General features: G+C 51.3%; 5 protein-coding genes across 5 annotated transcripts; 1 reads left to right on the forward strand and 4 right to left on the reverse strand.

Moving 5' to 3' along the window:
* Positions 1–48: 48 nt before the first annotated feature.
* STEHIDRAFT_161496 (3-carboxy-cis cis-mucoante lactonizing enzyme) lies at positions 49–1,440 on the reverse strand (the record flags this gene model as incomplete). The annotated part of the gene is made up of 6 exons (XM_007309027.1): positions 49–94; positions 163–487; positions 544–784; positions 857–1,002; positions 1,054–1,240; positions 1,312–1,440. 6 exons carry the CDS (start codon positions 1,438–1,440, stop codon positions 49–51), a joined length of 1,074 nt encoding a protein of 357 aa, XP_007309089.1.
* An 869-nt stretch (positions 1,441–2,309) lies between these two features.
* Positions 2,310–4,834, reverse strand: STEHIDRAFT_171722 (TPR-like protein; the record flags this gene model as incomplete). The annotated part of the gene is made up of 12 exons (XM_007309028.1): positions 2,310–2,560; positions 2,620–2,762; positions 2,846–3,009; positions 3,071–3,278; positions 3,349–3,493; positions 3,564–3,654; positions 3,720–3,848; positions 3,931–3,957; positions 4,006–4,281; positions 4,345–4,404; positions 4,474–4,504; positions 4,623–4,834. The coding sequence occupies 12 exons, from the start codon at positions 4,832–4,834 to the stop codon at positions 2,310–2,312; spliced, it is 1,737 nt and encodes a 578-aa protein (XP_007309090.1).
* A 1,699-nt stretch (positions 4,835–6,533) lies between these two features.
* Positions 6,534–7,862, reverse strand: STEHIDRAFT_65886 (A/B/D/E cyclin; the record flags this gene model as incomplete). Its single annotated transcript, XM_007308703.1, has 3 exons — positions 6,534–6,755; positions 6,815–7,354; positions 7,410–7,862. Coding segments are annotated over 3 exons (1,215 nt in total), but the record flags the coding sequence as incomplete, so codon positions are not given.
* A 1,175-nt stretch (positions 7,863–9,037) lies between these two features.
* Positions 9,038–12,374, forward strand: STEHIDRAFT_124937 (uncharacterized protein). The gene is made up of 12 exons (XM_007309029.1): positions 9,038–9,319; positions 9,525–9,782; positions 9,845–9,928; positions 9,992–10,182; positions 10,253–10,480; positions 10,548–10,632; positions 10,696–10,876; positions 10,942–11,455; positions 11,548–11,716; positions 11,788–11,839; positions 11,904–11,994; positions 12,062–12,374. Exons 1-12 carry the CDS (start codon positions 9,050–9,052, stop codon positions 12,273–12,275), a joined length of 2,337 nt encoding a protein of 778 aa, XP_007309091.1. The 5' UTR covers positions 9,038–9,049; the 3' UTR covers positions 12,276–12,374.
* A 64-nt stretch (positions 12,375–12,438) lies between these two features.
* STEHIDRAFT_124938 (MATE efflux family protein) lies at positions 12,439–15,220 on the reverse strand. Its single transcript, XM_007309030.1, has 14 exons — positions 14,739–15,220; positions 14,483–14,680; positions 14,237–14,422; positions 14,164–14,183; positions 14,032–14,103; positions 13,782–13,973; positions 13,678–13,719; positions 13,604–13,616; positions 13,446–13,544; positions 13,285–13,380; positions 13,174–13,229; positions 13,014–13,120; positions 12,932–12,957; positions 12,439–12,866 (listed from the first exon to the last, which is right to left on the reverse strand). Exons 1-14 carry the CDS (start codon positions 15,155–15,157, stop codon positions 12,620–12,622), a joined length of 1,773 nt encoding a protein of 590 aa, XP_007309092.1. The 5' UTR covers positions 15,158–15,220; the 3' UTR covers positions 12,439–12,619.
* Between the last annotated feature and the right edge of the window lie 162 nt (positions 15,221–15,382).

A 15,382-nucleotide genomic window follows, 5' to 3' on the forward strand; every position in this document is an offset into this window, starting at 1 on the left:
TTTATTGTGCTTCTACGTGAAATGAAGCTCCTCGGTGTCGCTTGTAGTTCAATCGAGCCACACGGAGCCTGAACAGCAGTTCGTGCCAGTGATGCTGTGGTGGAGAAACTCGAATCATTCAGGGCACTCATGGACGACGATAAAGGTGAACAAGTCACGCACTTCACTCTATCCAGCAAAACCATATTCGTCTCCTGCAACTGATAGAGCGCCACGAATCCTGTGTCCTGGTCTGTTAAAATCAACATATCCTTGCTTTCGTCCGCCCAGGGCGAAGTCGACAAAATGTTGCTTGTGCCGCCCCCTTCGGGTGTTGGAATAACGAAGAGAGATGACTCGATATTTCCAATGGTGTCTAAGGACCATCCAGCGAGGTAGCCGACCTGGGAGGCGTCGCGGGCCCGCGTGCTGACATAAAGCGTCTTCGAATCGGAAGAGAGGGCGATCTCGTCACCCCAATAGTCAGATGCGTTGGCGGGGCTGAGTCCTAGATATGCGAAATTAACAGTCAGATATTGAGTTTTGATGTTAAGAAATATTTACCGAAGGGTGTGACAGCCAAAGAGATGTTCGTATAACTCAATATGCCAGATGCAGCATCCACAGCGAATTGGTCGACGCGTAGACCTTCCTCGTCAATGACATACATATATGTCTCGAGTGGATGAATCACAGCGTGGCGTGGCCCAGCGCCGCTTTCACTGGGAGAGGTGTCCGCTAAAGGCGACAAGGTGCCGTTCCCTAGGTCAATAGAGTAGGACTGAATGATATTGCCGCCTAGATTCTAATGGCACGACCAGTCATATAGTATGAATACCGTGATGTCTTGACCAGGGGGCATGGTGACGGGACTGACCATAATGTAGAGATACTTCAAGTCAGATGTGTTCGCAAAGCCGTGCAGCGTAGACCCATTCATGAAGGGGAGGGATTGAATTTTCGTCTCAATCTCACCCCCTGGTCCGATTGACCATACCTCACCACATGGATTGACGAAGTCCACTGTTACATTGAGTGATTAGAATTGGGCTGTAAGAAACCAAATCAACTCACCACCGTAAAAAGCGCCATAGGCTCCAGCTTGGGGAATGAAATGATTGGCGATAGGTTTTGTGCCACACGACGCGACGGTGTTCAGGAGCGACACCGAGAAGTCGTCTTCGATGTTGTACGAGCTAAAGGTGCGATGCCCGTCGACAGGATCCGACCAACCTGATGCGTATACCACGCCCGCATCACGCTAGAAATAGGAAGAGACGGTGAAGCTGTGCGTCAATACGATTAAAAAACGCGTGTTCGAATGCAACGTACGTTGATAGAGAGCCATGGATGAGCGGCTGCAGCGGCTGATGTATTCTTCAGTGTGAGCGAGCCTGCCTCCGCATCGACTTCCAGAGTGTACAGGTATCCGGCCCCGACATCTTGGGTTCCATCCAGCATAGCAGTGACATTATAGTCTGTTCCAAAGTTCCCTACTAGGACATGATGGATACAGCACGATACCTTTATAGTAAAGGCAGTGATGGCAACGACAATGGGCAGGATGCAAGAGGAACGCATGGAGACCATTGTACACCCTGTGCTGGCTTACAAGAATTCAGAAGGGGCCCAATATATGGTAGCGCGCCGGCCCTCTTCCACATCTGTAACCAATCAATTGACCGTGCTGATGCGGTCATGAGGACGATAATATCGAGAGAACGGGCTTCACGTCCGGCATCGTGACCAGAAAGCTTCGAAGTACGCATATAACACGGCCTCCCGCGGAGTCGAAATTTTGTGTAGAGGCTGGATAACGAAACAGGTCCAGTGACGCAAAAATATCACGCTGACTGATATTTATATCCCTGGAGGAGGGGTCATGGTCTTCCTTCTTGTTTATCGAGATTCGTAAGGCAGGCTAAAATCGTTATGAAAAATGAAGGGCACGAGGTTGTGTCCAGTATTATATCCTCTGAAATTGGAAGTCATATGTCGTACCTGGTGCTGATATTTTGGGGTACGACCCTGGCGAACTGCCCTGCATACCGTGGCCAACCCGTAGCGGTGGCCATTACGAACTATCGGGGTGTCTCCCGTGATAATGCCTGTTGAGTTCGTATAGACCCCATCGCGACTTGCGGAACCTCGTTTTAGGACCACTGAGATGGAATGGCCTGGCCAGGGTCTGTTCGTGCCAGAATAGAAGTCAAGATAATTGCGATCCACGAGGGCTGGACAAACTACACTGAAACAAGGCAACTACAAATCAAGAAATCAAGCAGGACGTATATCAACGCCTGAAGGCAAGCATACATCCGCCGAGGCCTTCACGAGGGTACAGACAGTGTCGGGATCCAAGTCGAATGAACAGACCCCTTGGCGTAGGCCTCCACGTCCTCCAATTGTGTCTTGAAGGGGCCATAAGGTGAAAGACTTGATCCGTGCTGCATCAGTGTTGAGAACTCCCAGATGGGGAGCATTTTTTTTGCAGCATTTGTGACTCGAATAGCGAGAGGAATTGTCTCGTTCAATGGCGCTTCCAGTTCCAGAAGACAATCCAGTGCTAATTTGAGCATGACTAAAGGAAAGAAGTAATGTCAATCAAAATTATAAGATATGAAAGGAAACGTGACGAACAAGTGTGGTATTCATCGTCTTCTGGATACAACGCTGCGGCATTCAAGTAGCAACGGTGTGCCTTTTTAAGATGCGCTTTTGAGTCTCCGATGTCCTTGTACATCCCTGATGTGGAGTATTGTTGGTAAAAGTAACCTTCCACTCTGAATGAAGAAGGTTTGGATCGGTCAATATGCTCAAAAGGCTGGGGCTAAGACTCGGGAAGAATTGGCTTGGGGAGACTCACGCGTACGCGAAGGCTCGCGGGTAAGCGATGAGCTGGAGTTCGTGGCACATATTCTGGGACCCGATTATATACCGCGCCTCTATAGACTTCACGGTCTCTTTCAGCTTTGTCACGGCATCCAGTAAATCAGGAAGAGTAAACTTTGGCACATTCGACGAGACGCCCTGCGGAAGATAAGTCAGACATTAAGCGGAAGTCCTGGAGCTGTGTCCAAATTGAACTCACGCGCTGATAGATATCCAGAAGTGCACAGTGGACGCTGACATAGAAGAGGTCCTCGAAGACGACCCCCGCTTCCTCAACAAGTATGACCTCGTGCCAAAGGTCCCTCCGAACCCATTTTATGATATCAAAGGCCTTGTATATCCATTGGAAAGCGGTTGTGTAATCATGGTCAATTCGCAGGGCCTTGTGGCTAAGCAAAATCCACGATCTACGTAGGCCATACAAGCGCATTCATCAGTGTGAATTGTCAAATTTTCCGACTGCATGAAGACGTATACCGAATGATGATGGCGATCCTTGGACTGGTGAATTCAGAGCCTTTGGTGCACAGGACGTCGAGCAAGTCGTTCGAGAACTTGTGAAGGTCGTAGTCGATTTTATACTCGAATGCACCCAACGGCCCAACTTCGCGATAATAATCGACTGCAGACAAGATAGTCACCGGAGGAAGCGAGGATCACTTATGAAAGCTAGAATGAGTGGCTGTACTAACCGATTTTTGGGAGCTCTTCGGGATAACGAGGATCGTACATAGAGAAAACTCGCTCGTTCAATAGTATCGCATCGCTTAGGTAAAGAAGGTCCTGCATTCATGAATGGACCACTAATCTCAATGTGTAAAGGGATGCAGTCGAAGGTGATAACTGACGTCAAAATGAAGGTTTCTGCCCTCGGTCTCGACTTGAAGACCCTGCGCAAATGGAAAGGGTAAAGTCGGTTTTCTGTAGGTTTGACGCCATTCAGCGGATCTTAGAGCCGTGACACCTGCAACGAATGTCTACATGGTCGTAGACGGAGTAAGGCCCAATCTCAGATAAAGCTAGCTTTTTCGAGGCGAGGGGTGTCGAAAATGTTGTTACCTTGCGAGCTTGCACTACGGACCAGATCTAAAAGCAAACTCAGAGAACGAATTGTGACAGCAGAAGAATACTCACACTACTTCGTTTATCGGCCTTCTTTCCTAGAGGCTGTATGAGGGCGCTTGCACGGTCCCAAGGTGCTTGGCCAGGGGGCGTTAGTACCTGGAAGCCTTGCTTGGAGAGCACATGGACATTTTCTCCCTGCTTCTCGAGGTTTTCTTGTGAAATAGCCAGGTAGGCCTCATATTCGCGTTTCGCATTGATCTCGAGGGTGGTAAGCGTCCTATTAGATGGCAGGGCGTCCAAGGCTCGTTGCCAGCTAACAACTGCGCGTGAGAAGCATTGTCCAGCCTGCCGTAAATGTAAAATTGTTAACAGGAATCGAAACATGTTCCACCGAAAGGAATGCCTTACATCTTCGATTGCTGCAAGTCGAGTCCAGCCTTTGGCGTAGCTTGGATCAAGTTCGGTTGCCTAGTAGTACGAGTTATAAAGCTAGTGCACCTATATACCAGGGAACAATCAGGGAGTGTCGACTCTGACCTTGATAGCATCCACCTCAGCCTCCTCAAACCTAGGGTGGCAAGATCAAAATCCACCATGAAGCAGGTAAATCAATGCACAATCCATGAAACAGTCGGGCTACACAACGACTTGACAACGGCGCGTGATATGGACCATGGTCAACATACCGCTTCATGTTTTTGTAACATAGGGCTCTATTGGCATACAGGACAGCCTTCATCTTCGAATCGAAACTCTCCTCGTTCGCAAAATTAATCGCGCCAGTATACTTCACGCTGGCCTCTGAGTACTTTTGGTCCCTGAAAAGACTGTCGCCGTCCGCTTTGACGCGAGGTGTGTGGGGTGGCAAGAACTTTGGCGTTGTGCCGTTTGTATTCATTGTAGACTGTATACGAGTGTAGTGGGGATGAAGGGCAGAGAAGAGTGCCTATCAGAGTGTGATTGTTTCAGGTCGAGCGTATATTACAGGCAAGGAGAGTGTTCGTCGTTTTCAAGTGAAGGTTGAATTTGGTTCGAGTTCACCGCGTCGCGGAACCAAAACGGTCAACCCTAACCCACCGACACAACCATTGTGGCACCCCGCCACATGTCCCTCCGTCCTTCAAAACTTCAGCCATTTATCGCACACTCATCCAGACAAGACAAAGCTCGTTTTATTGATTGTGTTCATACATTATTTAAAACTCGAATTCAAATCTCCACCTCTTCGTTTATGTATAGAGTACGAATATGTACGTCAAACAGGAAAACAGAAAAAGGTATTTTGGTTTGGGGGCCACAGACAAACCGTCATCAAGAGGGAATTGGGAAGAAAAAAGGGAAACGGAGGGGAACAACTTTGGGGTGGGTGAAGGGTAGAAAGGAAGTGTTCAGGTGGTAGAAGGTAGAGAATGTAGATAGAAAGTGAGGTGGAGGGGAGATGAACAATGAAAGAGGAATGTGGGGAGGAACAAATCGATGCATGCAAAGCAGAACGACGTGTGTATGGGGAGGGGTAGGAGGTAGAAAGAAGTAGAATGCATGAATGTGTCACAGGAATCTTGAACACGTCGCAAAGAAAGTGGGAAGATAGATGGGAAGAGATGTTTATGCAAGGGAGGGGGGCAAGTATGGACACATCTGAAAAGGGTCTTGGTCGTGAAGAGAATATGGACAGAGAAGTTAATTAAGGAAAAGAGAAGAAAAAGGAGTCAACGGTGAAGATATATAGCGTATGGAGTGGACACGAACGACAAGCGCAAGCATGGTAGCAATACCCACCGGCCATAACCAAAGCGCAACCGATACCCGAAGTCAATGAGACGACGCAAACGAGCGTGAGCGAACAGTCGGAAAGCGAACGACGAAAGAGCGATGTTAACAGATGCGGCAAAGGTAGTGGTATGGCCAGGGGCACGAAAGCGAGCGCAGGTCCAACGGCTATGAACGACGGGATGGAAGGACACAGATAGCGTAATGTGAGAAGAAAGAAAGAAAAGTGAACGCATGGATGATCGATGGATGAGATATTGGAACAACTGAGAACAACAGAGAAGGAGTAGGCATAGGACGTGAGCATGTGTGACATCATACTTGTGTGAGTGGAGGATGGGCCGGATCCAGAGACGATGGCGAGAAGACGTGAAGATGCGTGGACAGAGGAATGAGTCGACGGAACACAGACAATGCAATTGCAAGGGTATACACAGTGCATGAGTGTTTATCCGAGAGCCAGCCCGCACGAGCACGACCGGGAAGCCAGACGCGATAGCGCAACGATAACGAGGACGGAGACAGGGCAGCAGACGACGACGGACGAACTTGGAGGAATATTGATCAAATAAAAATGTGCGTGGACGTGGAGGCATAGGTTGCGTGGCGGTGTGCGAGTCCATGAGGTTGTACAAGGATGCAAGGTGAGGATCGATGCGCGCGCGACCGAGCTAGCTTAGTGCGTCCCATCCCGGCGTCCCGTGTCGTCAATATCGTGACCCTCCTCAATAGCACGCTCGCGGGTGGCACGAATAAGGGCCTTCAGCGTAGGAAGCTCCTCGGGAAGGTTGACTTGTTGGTTCTCATCCCAGCGTTGCAGAGCCCAATCACGAATGAACGTGCTGGCCTAGACACCCGACAGGGATGAGTGAATAAATGTAAATATAAGATAGACCAGCAAAACAACAGACCTTCATGTACTTCTTCGACGCGTACTTCTTGAAGAACGAGCTATGGCGGATAGGTTTCAGGATGTAGTTCAGCATGATGTTCGCGGTGGGGATGAGCGCGCTCTCTGGGTATGATGAGTAGTGGGCCAAGTTCGGAGTCTGAAAAGGACCATGGTCAATATTTGCTGACAGAGTGAGCGATAAGATGTTATACTTACCCACTCCTCCTTTCCCAAGATCAATCTCGCCAACCAGATACTCGCGGCAGCCAACATCGACGGCGGCGATCCAATCAACCTCCACTCGACACACTCGATCTCCATCAGGTACTTGGCCACAGTCCGTACCTGGACGTTGTAGTCGTCCGCCTTGCTCACTCGCCTCAGGAAGTGGATTGGGCTGGGGTAGTTCATACTCCACTCGAGCGTCTTGAGGATGTACTTCTCGGCCTGCAAGATCTCGCCTTCGGTATACGATGAGTCAGCGCAGTAAAGGAAGTTCTGCGCAGAGGGTGCGACGATCTCCTCGACCTTGGCAGCGACGAACATGCACGTGATCCCGACGAGCTGGAGCTTAGCGAGGGAGACCACACGAGAGGAGAGGAAGCGGTCGATGATGTTGACCGCGAGGAAAAGGGTCTCGGGGAGAAGACGGAAGCGCATGTGGACCTGGATGAGCCAGTCAGTAAGGATGCCGCGCATCTTCCATGCGAGGTCCTTTTGGTTGTCCATGTAATTCGCGTTCGGCATCGTCGTTCGCTAGAAAGATCGCTGGTGAGAAAGTGAACATGTACAGCAAAGAAGAAAGGCTCACCTCTACTTCTTTAAGGTACTCGAAGATCTCGGCAACGTACTCGGAGACCATCAACGGGTCTTGCGCATCCTCGGCGTCGAGGTCTTGCCATTCATCGCCAAAAGGGTCGGCCTCCTCCTCGCGCTGGATCTGCTCGACGTGTAGGGAAAGCTCAGCAACAGCCTCCTGTTCTGCGCGGAGGATGGCTTCCTGGTCCTCAACGGGTCGTGTGGTCGCCACCCGTGCCTCTACCTGATGATGGTCCTCTGGTGCCTCCGATGAAGTGCGGCGCTTCTTGAACACCCGATCCGCCTCTTCCTCATCCGCCTCCTCGATGCGTTCCGCCTTGACGGTCCTAGACGTGAGGGGGCGACGAGTAGGAGCAGTGTTAACGACGGTGGTTGTCGTGGTGACAGTGGAGCGAGGAATGGCGATGGAGCGGCGAGTAGGGACGGGAATGGCAGTAGGAGCATCGTACGTGTGGTGTTTGAGACGACGAGGGACGACTTCGGATTCTTCCTTGACATCGGGCAGGCGCTGTTGATGCTGTTGTTCGGTAGCAGTAGCGGCGCGTGTGACACGCTTAGTGCCGGCGGGAGCGACAACGGTGCGGAGAGGAACCCTCGGTGCGGCGGCAGCGGTGGTCGTCGTCGTCGTCTTGGTAGACTTGACGAGGACCTTGCTAGGGGCTATCGAGGATTGGGCGGGCTCTGCCTTGCCCTTTCCCTTGACACCGGCGACTGATGGGGGCTTCACCTTGGGCTGATTGGGACCGCCGACCTCGCCAAAGGCAGATCGCTTGCGCTTTCCTGCAGCGGGATCTTGTTCAGTGAGTGCAGCCTCCTTCGCTGCGAGAGCCCGTGCGCGGGATGTTGCGCCGCTGGCGACGCCGCGTGTCCCGACCGCAGGCTTGTCGGCAGTGGCGGTCGATGCTGATGGGGGTTTTGACCTGGTGGTGATCCTAGGTCGTGCGTTTGCGTTCTCATCTTTGAGTGTTGAGCGAGTTGTGCGCGTTATGCGCCTCTGTGGATGAGAGGGGTAAGTAGACGATCAGCGACACAACGACGACAGATCGGAGAAAGACGAAAAAAGAAAGGAAACTGACAGGAATGTTTTGAGACATGAGTGTGAAGGGCTATGTGCGGATACAGAGATGATATTAGAGGATGGTGGGGAGGCGCGGAGAGGGGAGGGAGGAGGACGTCGTCTGTGGCAGGCGAGCAAGCGCTTAGCGCACGCCGGTTTTGGGCGACCTCGAAGTTCAACACCCAAACAAGGAACCAAATAAGCCGACACGTGACCACCGTGTCGCGTCGCGCCGCGCGCCATCCCCGGCGTGACCGTTTTAGGCAGTCAACGACGTCTCCTCGCGCGACGCGCTCCTCTTTGTTTGCCCGTGTCGCTCACCCAAGTCCATAGAAACCGTTTCCCTTTTGTTCCTTTTTTTCTGGGTGGTTTGGTACACACGGAAATGCTGCACGTACATAATTTGTCAGGGGCAGTGTAATACAGCCCCTAACCTCAATTCAGGGCTATCCAGCCATTAAACCGAAATCAGCTGAAAGTGACCCCGCATCATTGCATGCTTAACGCCAGCCACTTATGCACTCATCCTCTCTTCTTCTCCATCCGCCTTTTCACTGCGTAGCCATCCTTCAACCATGGCTGCCCAGTCTAAGCTGATGCCACAACGGCTGCTCCCACCGAGTCTCCGAACTCGACCACCAATCCTCGTATTAATTGCATGTGTTCTCATTCTCCGCTCACGCCTCTTGACTGCTCCGAGAGATACCCTGGCAGCCCTCAGAGCTGTGCGGTCTCGCCATAAACTGTCTAAAGAAGAGCTTGCACAGGCTTTGCAACAGATCTATGTCGAAGGTCGTGATGGCACCAAGGAGCTCTTGGTTCCGTTTAGGGAGAACATCTCAAAGGTGACTTTCTTTTCTATCATTTAAACAACAGTGGAGACAGCTACTGTATCTGATTATACGAGGAGGTCATTTGTGCGCGAACCTACCGGGGAAAGTACTTTCTTAGCTTCGTGTGGCGCGAGATGGGTTCGCAGTACTGCATCTCGCAAACCAGTGTCTGGCTTCCGGACTCTATTTCTATGCTAACCCAGTTGTCTTAACCCAGATCACCATCCGTCCAACTTCTGAGGAAGTCTTCGCCTCCCACAAACCATTGTTTCCTCCTCTTCCGCCCTCTGCACAACTCAAACCGAACGTAGACCGCTCCTTCCTTCGCCAACTCCGAGCCATTCTCCATGTGGCCTTCCCTTCATATACCTCCAAAGAGACTGGTATCGTATTGCTGCATAGCGTCTTTCTCGTGATGAGGACGGTGTTGAGCGTCTATGTGGCAAAGCTGGACGGAAGGATCGTCAGGGATCTGGTGTGCATTCATCCTTTGTAGCTTCAAGATTCATTCCTGAGTATTTTATTTTGACTTTATAGGTCAGTGCGAATGGAAAAGGATTCCTGCGAGGCCTGGGATTGTGGTTCGCACTTGCGGCACCTAGTATCTACACGAATTCCATGGCAGGTCTTTTCTCGACATTCCTTGCGTCACGTTCTCACTCTCCTCTGAACGGTGTACCACAGATTCATCACCTTCAAGCGCAGTTATCTCTCCGTCTTCGGACAAGGCTATCGCGCTACACGCACGATCTCTACCTCTCTTCTGATCCTTACCTCCGCTACTACCGCGTCGCAGGGGAAGGGGGTCTCGAGGGTGTAGACCAATATATCACCTCGGACATCGCTAGCTGGACGGACGCACTTTCTGGCCTGTAGTAAGTGTACCATATTATCCCCTTCGTCCTCTTGAACAAAACCCTCCTGCTGACATTCACGCTCATCTAGTGGCAATGTCCTGAAACCGCTCCTCGACCTTATTCTCTTCACGTCGCAGTTGTCGAGAACCCTGGGCGTGAGGGGCACGGCGGCGCTCTTCGTCAATTATTATGTCACAGCAAAGATATTGAGAGCAGTGACGCCGGCCTTCGGGCGGTTGGCGGCTGTGGAGGCGAGGCTGGAGGGTGAGTATCGTGCGGGTGTGGGGAGAGTGGGACGCGAGGCGGAGGAGGTCGCGTAAGTGTTCTTCACCTTTGGATTTTGCACCTTGCGCGGGCAGAATAGTGCTTACCCATGTGGGTAGGTTTTATGATGGAGGATCAAGGGAGAAGGAAATATTGTGGAGGGCTTATTTGAGGCTGATGAAGCATGTGAACTCCATCTTCAAGGTGGGCGACGTCGACTCTGTTTATTTGGTTCATCCTCTCAACGCATCTTGTTCGTCCGTATAGATCCGGATAGCATACGAATGGACGGAGGACTACGTGATCAAGTACCTCTGGTCCGCAGCAGGCTATTGTCTGATCTCGATCCCTGTCCTCCTTACGCGGAAACGCCGTAATGTGGGCGTACAGACGGCAAAGCCTGGCACACCAGAAGAGACGGACGACGCGGTGGCCAATAGGACCGAAAGTACATACGATCACAATCCCGACTCTTTTTTTCTTGAATGAGACTGACGAGGACTGATGCAATAGACTATATATCCTCCCGCCGGTTGTTGCTCTCCCTCGCGGACGCTGGAGGACGACTTATGTACGCCTACAAGGACGTCCTCGAGCTCGCGGGTCTCACAACGCGATTATACACTCTTCTTTCAACTTTGCATCATCTCCCGCCATTGCCTACGTCGCATCCTAGTGCCATGGCCGCTGAGCCTACTATCACGCTCTCTCACGTCGATGTCACCGTCCCCGCCCCTTCCTCGACAAATTTGGACCCAACGAATCCCGACGCGGATATCCTGGACCGGGAGAACACACCAGAGATGCCGCCGCTCGTGAAGGATTTGAATTGGTCACTTGGGCCGGGTGATCATTTGATGATTACGGGGTCGAATGGAGTAGGGAAGACGGCGGTGGCGAGGGTGTTGGCGGGGTTGTGGGCTCCTGGAGGTGGGAGTGGGAGGGGGGAGGTCAAGAGACCCGGAAGGGGCGAGGTGTTCGTGGTGCCGCAGAGGGCGTATATGGTTGCTGGAAGTTTATTGGATCAGTGAGTGTCCCTCTGCCGTCTGTTTTGTCTCCTGTTGTGCGAGCGTGACGTGCTGATCAGTGATGGTCTGATTTTGTTTGGTGGCGATGTAGGATTATATACCCGCATACATACCCACAGTATGTGCAGAGCGGACGGACGGAGGGGGAGTTGAAGGAGATTCTGGCTGCGGTGCATTTGGAATATTTGCCACAGCGGGAAGGAGGGTGGTTCACGAGGAAGGAGTGGAGGGATGTGTTGAGTGGGGGCGAGAAACAGAGAGTGGGTCTTTCTTTCCACCGTTTCCTCATATGAGAATGGAGAATTAGAGCTAATCGAGCCGCTCTGGACAGATGGCGCTGGCACGGGTGTTCTATCATAAACCGAAATTCGCAATCCTGGATGGTGAGTCTCCTATGGTTTTATGAACGACGGATGACTGTGATTTGCTGATACATCGTTGTTGTAGAATGTACGAGTGCGGTGTCCAGCGATGTGGAGGGGAGGATGTACGAGCACGCAAAGTCCATCGGCATCACCCTCATCACCATTTCTCTTCGGTCGGTTCTTGCCCCCCTCTCTCCTCACTTTCAGTCCTTCTTCTGACAAATACTCGTGTTCCTACAGTCCATCGCTCGCGAAATACCACACCCAACTTCTCACCCTCTCGGGCGACGGCACTGGAAGCTGGACGCTCACCCGCGTCGGCACGGCGGAGGTGAAGATGGGTATTGATAGGGAGATTGGGTTGTTGAGGGAGAGGCTGAAGGAGGTGGAGCAGTGGGAGAAGAGGGTCAAGGAACTGGAGGTGATGTTGGGGCCGGAGGGTGCGGAGACGTAGTAGTGGCTGAGAGTTGTTTTGCTCTGTGGTTTAAGTCCTGCTCGGCACTGTAATAGACCTTGTTGTATAAGTATCGACCATTGTAAACGTTAATAATTTCAGTTATGCGATGGACCCTCAAGGGTGTGCTCGACTCGGAAGAGGATCTGCGCGAAACTGGCTGTGATCGTCAAAGGGCATGAAGCCCTGGCTGAAGCATTTGTCAATTTTATAAACGTGTGAGGTTCGTGACAGCTCGTAACAATGCAAGAAAAAGATAGATATAAACAAGATATAGCAAGCATGACATAGCGTAAAATGTCCAAATATCTCATGAAGATCACTCAAATCGTCCAAATCGGCACTCAATGCGCCACAGCCACGATGGTTGGATTGCGCTCCGCATCCTCTGGCCCACGATGTTTGTCCTCCGCCAGCCTATCCATGACTTTCTGAACCTCCCTCTCCCAGTCCGTGACGAGACACAGCCACACGCCGAAGAAGGCGCAGTAGACGAGTGAGACCGTGAGGCCTATCCAGAGGCCTTGAAGCTCCATGTCGCGTTTGAATGTGAGCCAGATTCCAAAGGGGATGCCGATGACGTAGTAGGCACTATGACACCAGCAAATTGGGGGTCAACGAAAGGTGGCTGTGTGATCTTGGGAAAGTATACATACCTGAGATTCAATAAGGCGCCAGTGAACTGAACAGATACTTGTCAGACGGACGAACGGTCATTAGCTTGAACAGACTGCATACCTGTTTCCCTCTGGCCCTCAAGATTCCGGCAGTCACCGCGCTGAGACCATCAAAGACTTGGAACAGAGCCACAAGAGGCAGGATAGACGCCACCAACGTGATGACCTCTACGAGTTACATTAAGTATGAGTTTTAGGTGTCATCTGAACGGGAAACGAACCAGGATCATCATTGAAAAGATAGCCCCAGCTATGGCGGAAGACGAGGAATAGTGTGCTGTTTGACGGGACGATGAGTACTCGCAACGCTAGGAAGAGTCGACAGAACGGACCTGAATATTCCCGCAAGAATAAGTGCCAACAGTAGAGAAACTCTAGTTGCTACAGCAGCTCGGCCGGCATTTCGCTCGCCGAGAAGGTTTCCAATGCTAGAATATAATGGAAATCAACATCATATTGTGTAAACGCACGCAGAGAGGAGGCGAGAACATACCGAACAGAAGTCGCAACACTCAAAGAGAAAGGCGCTTGGAAGGACGTGGACGCAGAGACTAAAAGGACAGACTGCGTTGCAAGCGATACTGGACCAAGCCTGACGACAGAATGAGAGTTAAGTGTCCCGACGCAGAGCTTTAATGCAATAAGACTTACAGACTAGCGGCCACTAGAAAATCCGTATGTCAGCACCGCTACTCCATGATGATGGCCAATTCGTAAGGACTTACATCCGATTAGCTCCCAGGACCACCACTCGGAAGCAGTTTGGCCTATGAATAGATGAATATTTGTTTGCGGTGCACGATTAATTGATGGGGAGGTATATACTTACCAACACCGGCGAGACCCAGTTGAACGAGCACCCCCAAGTTGGTGAAACACCTCCTATTCAAAGGATGCCATGCCGTCGTTGGGATATAGAAGACGCCGTAGATAATCGAGGCCAGAGAAACAAGGTTGAATGAGATAGCAGTAGCGATAGGAGCGCCGATGAAGCCCAAACGAATGGGTTTGGGTCCCCACACTGTCAAGGATAAGAGGGATCAGCAAAAATATACATCGAGATAAGGACATAGCAGTACCAAGCAGCCAATTGAGGACAGCATTGATGGGCGCCACAGCAGATATCACCCGAGTCGGCGCGGCGAATAAACCTGCAGACACAACCTGTCAGGAATCGCGCAATCATAAAGAAAGTCATGAGTTCGTCGTACCTTGGGACTGGAAATAACGACTGGACAGATAGGTCAGAAGAGTGAAGTCTTTGACGAAGCAGCTCGTACGCACCGGGATATGGAATTGAAAGTATACGCAGGCAAACCGATCGAGACCCACTTGAGATACACAGATGCCAGGTGGGCCACCTCGGCCTCCTGTCCAAGCAACAGCAATATCGACTCCGAGTTGAACCATACGACATAGATAGGCACAAGAGTTACGGCCATGACAACAGCCATTCGCTGAGACCATAGGCTGGTAGATATACAGTATAAGAGATTCAACTCCAATTTTAGAGAAAGACGATAGACGTACCCTACGAGTTCAGGATGCGAAGACGTCCAAGCACTAGGAAGCATAGTGTCCAAGGTGCTGGCGAAGCCCTGGATGATACTAAAGCCCGAGACACTGGCAGTCATACTCCCGAGGGTGGCTGCCGCCAGTGCAGTTGTAGACAGATGTCCTATGGACACAACGGAGGCTATGACGAGAGAGTACTCAAGTAAATGAGTCCTGCGTGGCATAGCGTATTGAGAAAATATATACCGAAAGAGAGACAATGTCGACATACCCGTAGACCGGAAACGAGTATTTTAACAAGATACGAAGCTCTTCCCAGAAGACATGAAGCTTGCTTCCTGTATCTGAGCCGGTAACTTCTTCGTCTTCCTCTTCCTGGATGCGAGGGATGAGGAGAGGGGTATATTCTGTCGGTGCAGTCGACTTTGTGCCATCTTCGTCCGGTATGGCAGGTGCAGGAGGATTGGGTGGCTTGATATACATTGACGGAAAACTCGTCCTCCGCTGTGCGACGTGTGAGTTGATAGGAACTCCAAGATGGTCATTGTCTTCTATGTCCTCCTCGCCGTTTACTGCTCCTGTGTTCTCCTCCTCCTCTGCGGGAGCCCGTGAAGCAGCATAGCGAGAGAGGATCGCATAGTCTGAGGGCAGCGATGAAGGCGTCGAGTAATGAACGTATGTCGACGACATGGAGGCGAGAAGGAAGAGTAAGAGAGGGTACGGAATGGCGAAAAGAGGAGGACCATGTCAGACAAACGTCAAAGCTCCGGAGCGGCGGCGAACGCGGCCAACTTTGGCGCGCATTTCACAAATTTCCAGAATGCTCCCAGTCACGTGGCCGTTACGTTCATTTTCACTCGCGCACTTTCTCCGCAGAGACCCTCGGGCCTCGGCCAGCTTCCACTTATCGTCTGT

This window comes from Stereum hirsutum, assembly GCF_000264905.1.
Source record: "Stereum hirsutum FP-91666 SS1 unplaced genomic scaffold STEHIscaffold_16, whole genome shotgun sequence".
In the NCBI taxonomy this organism is placed as follows: domain Eukaryota; kingdom Fungi; phylum Basidiomycota; class Agaricomycetes; order Russulales; family Stereaceae; genus Stereum; species Stereum hirsutum.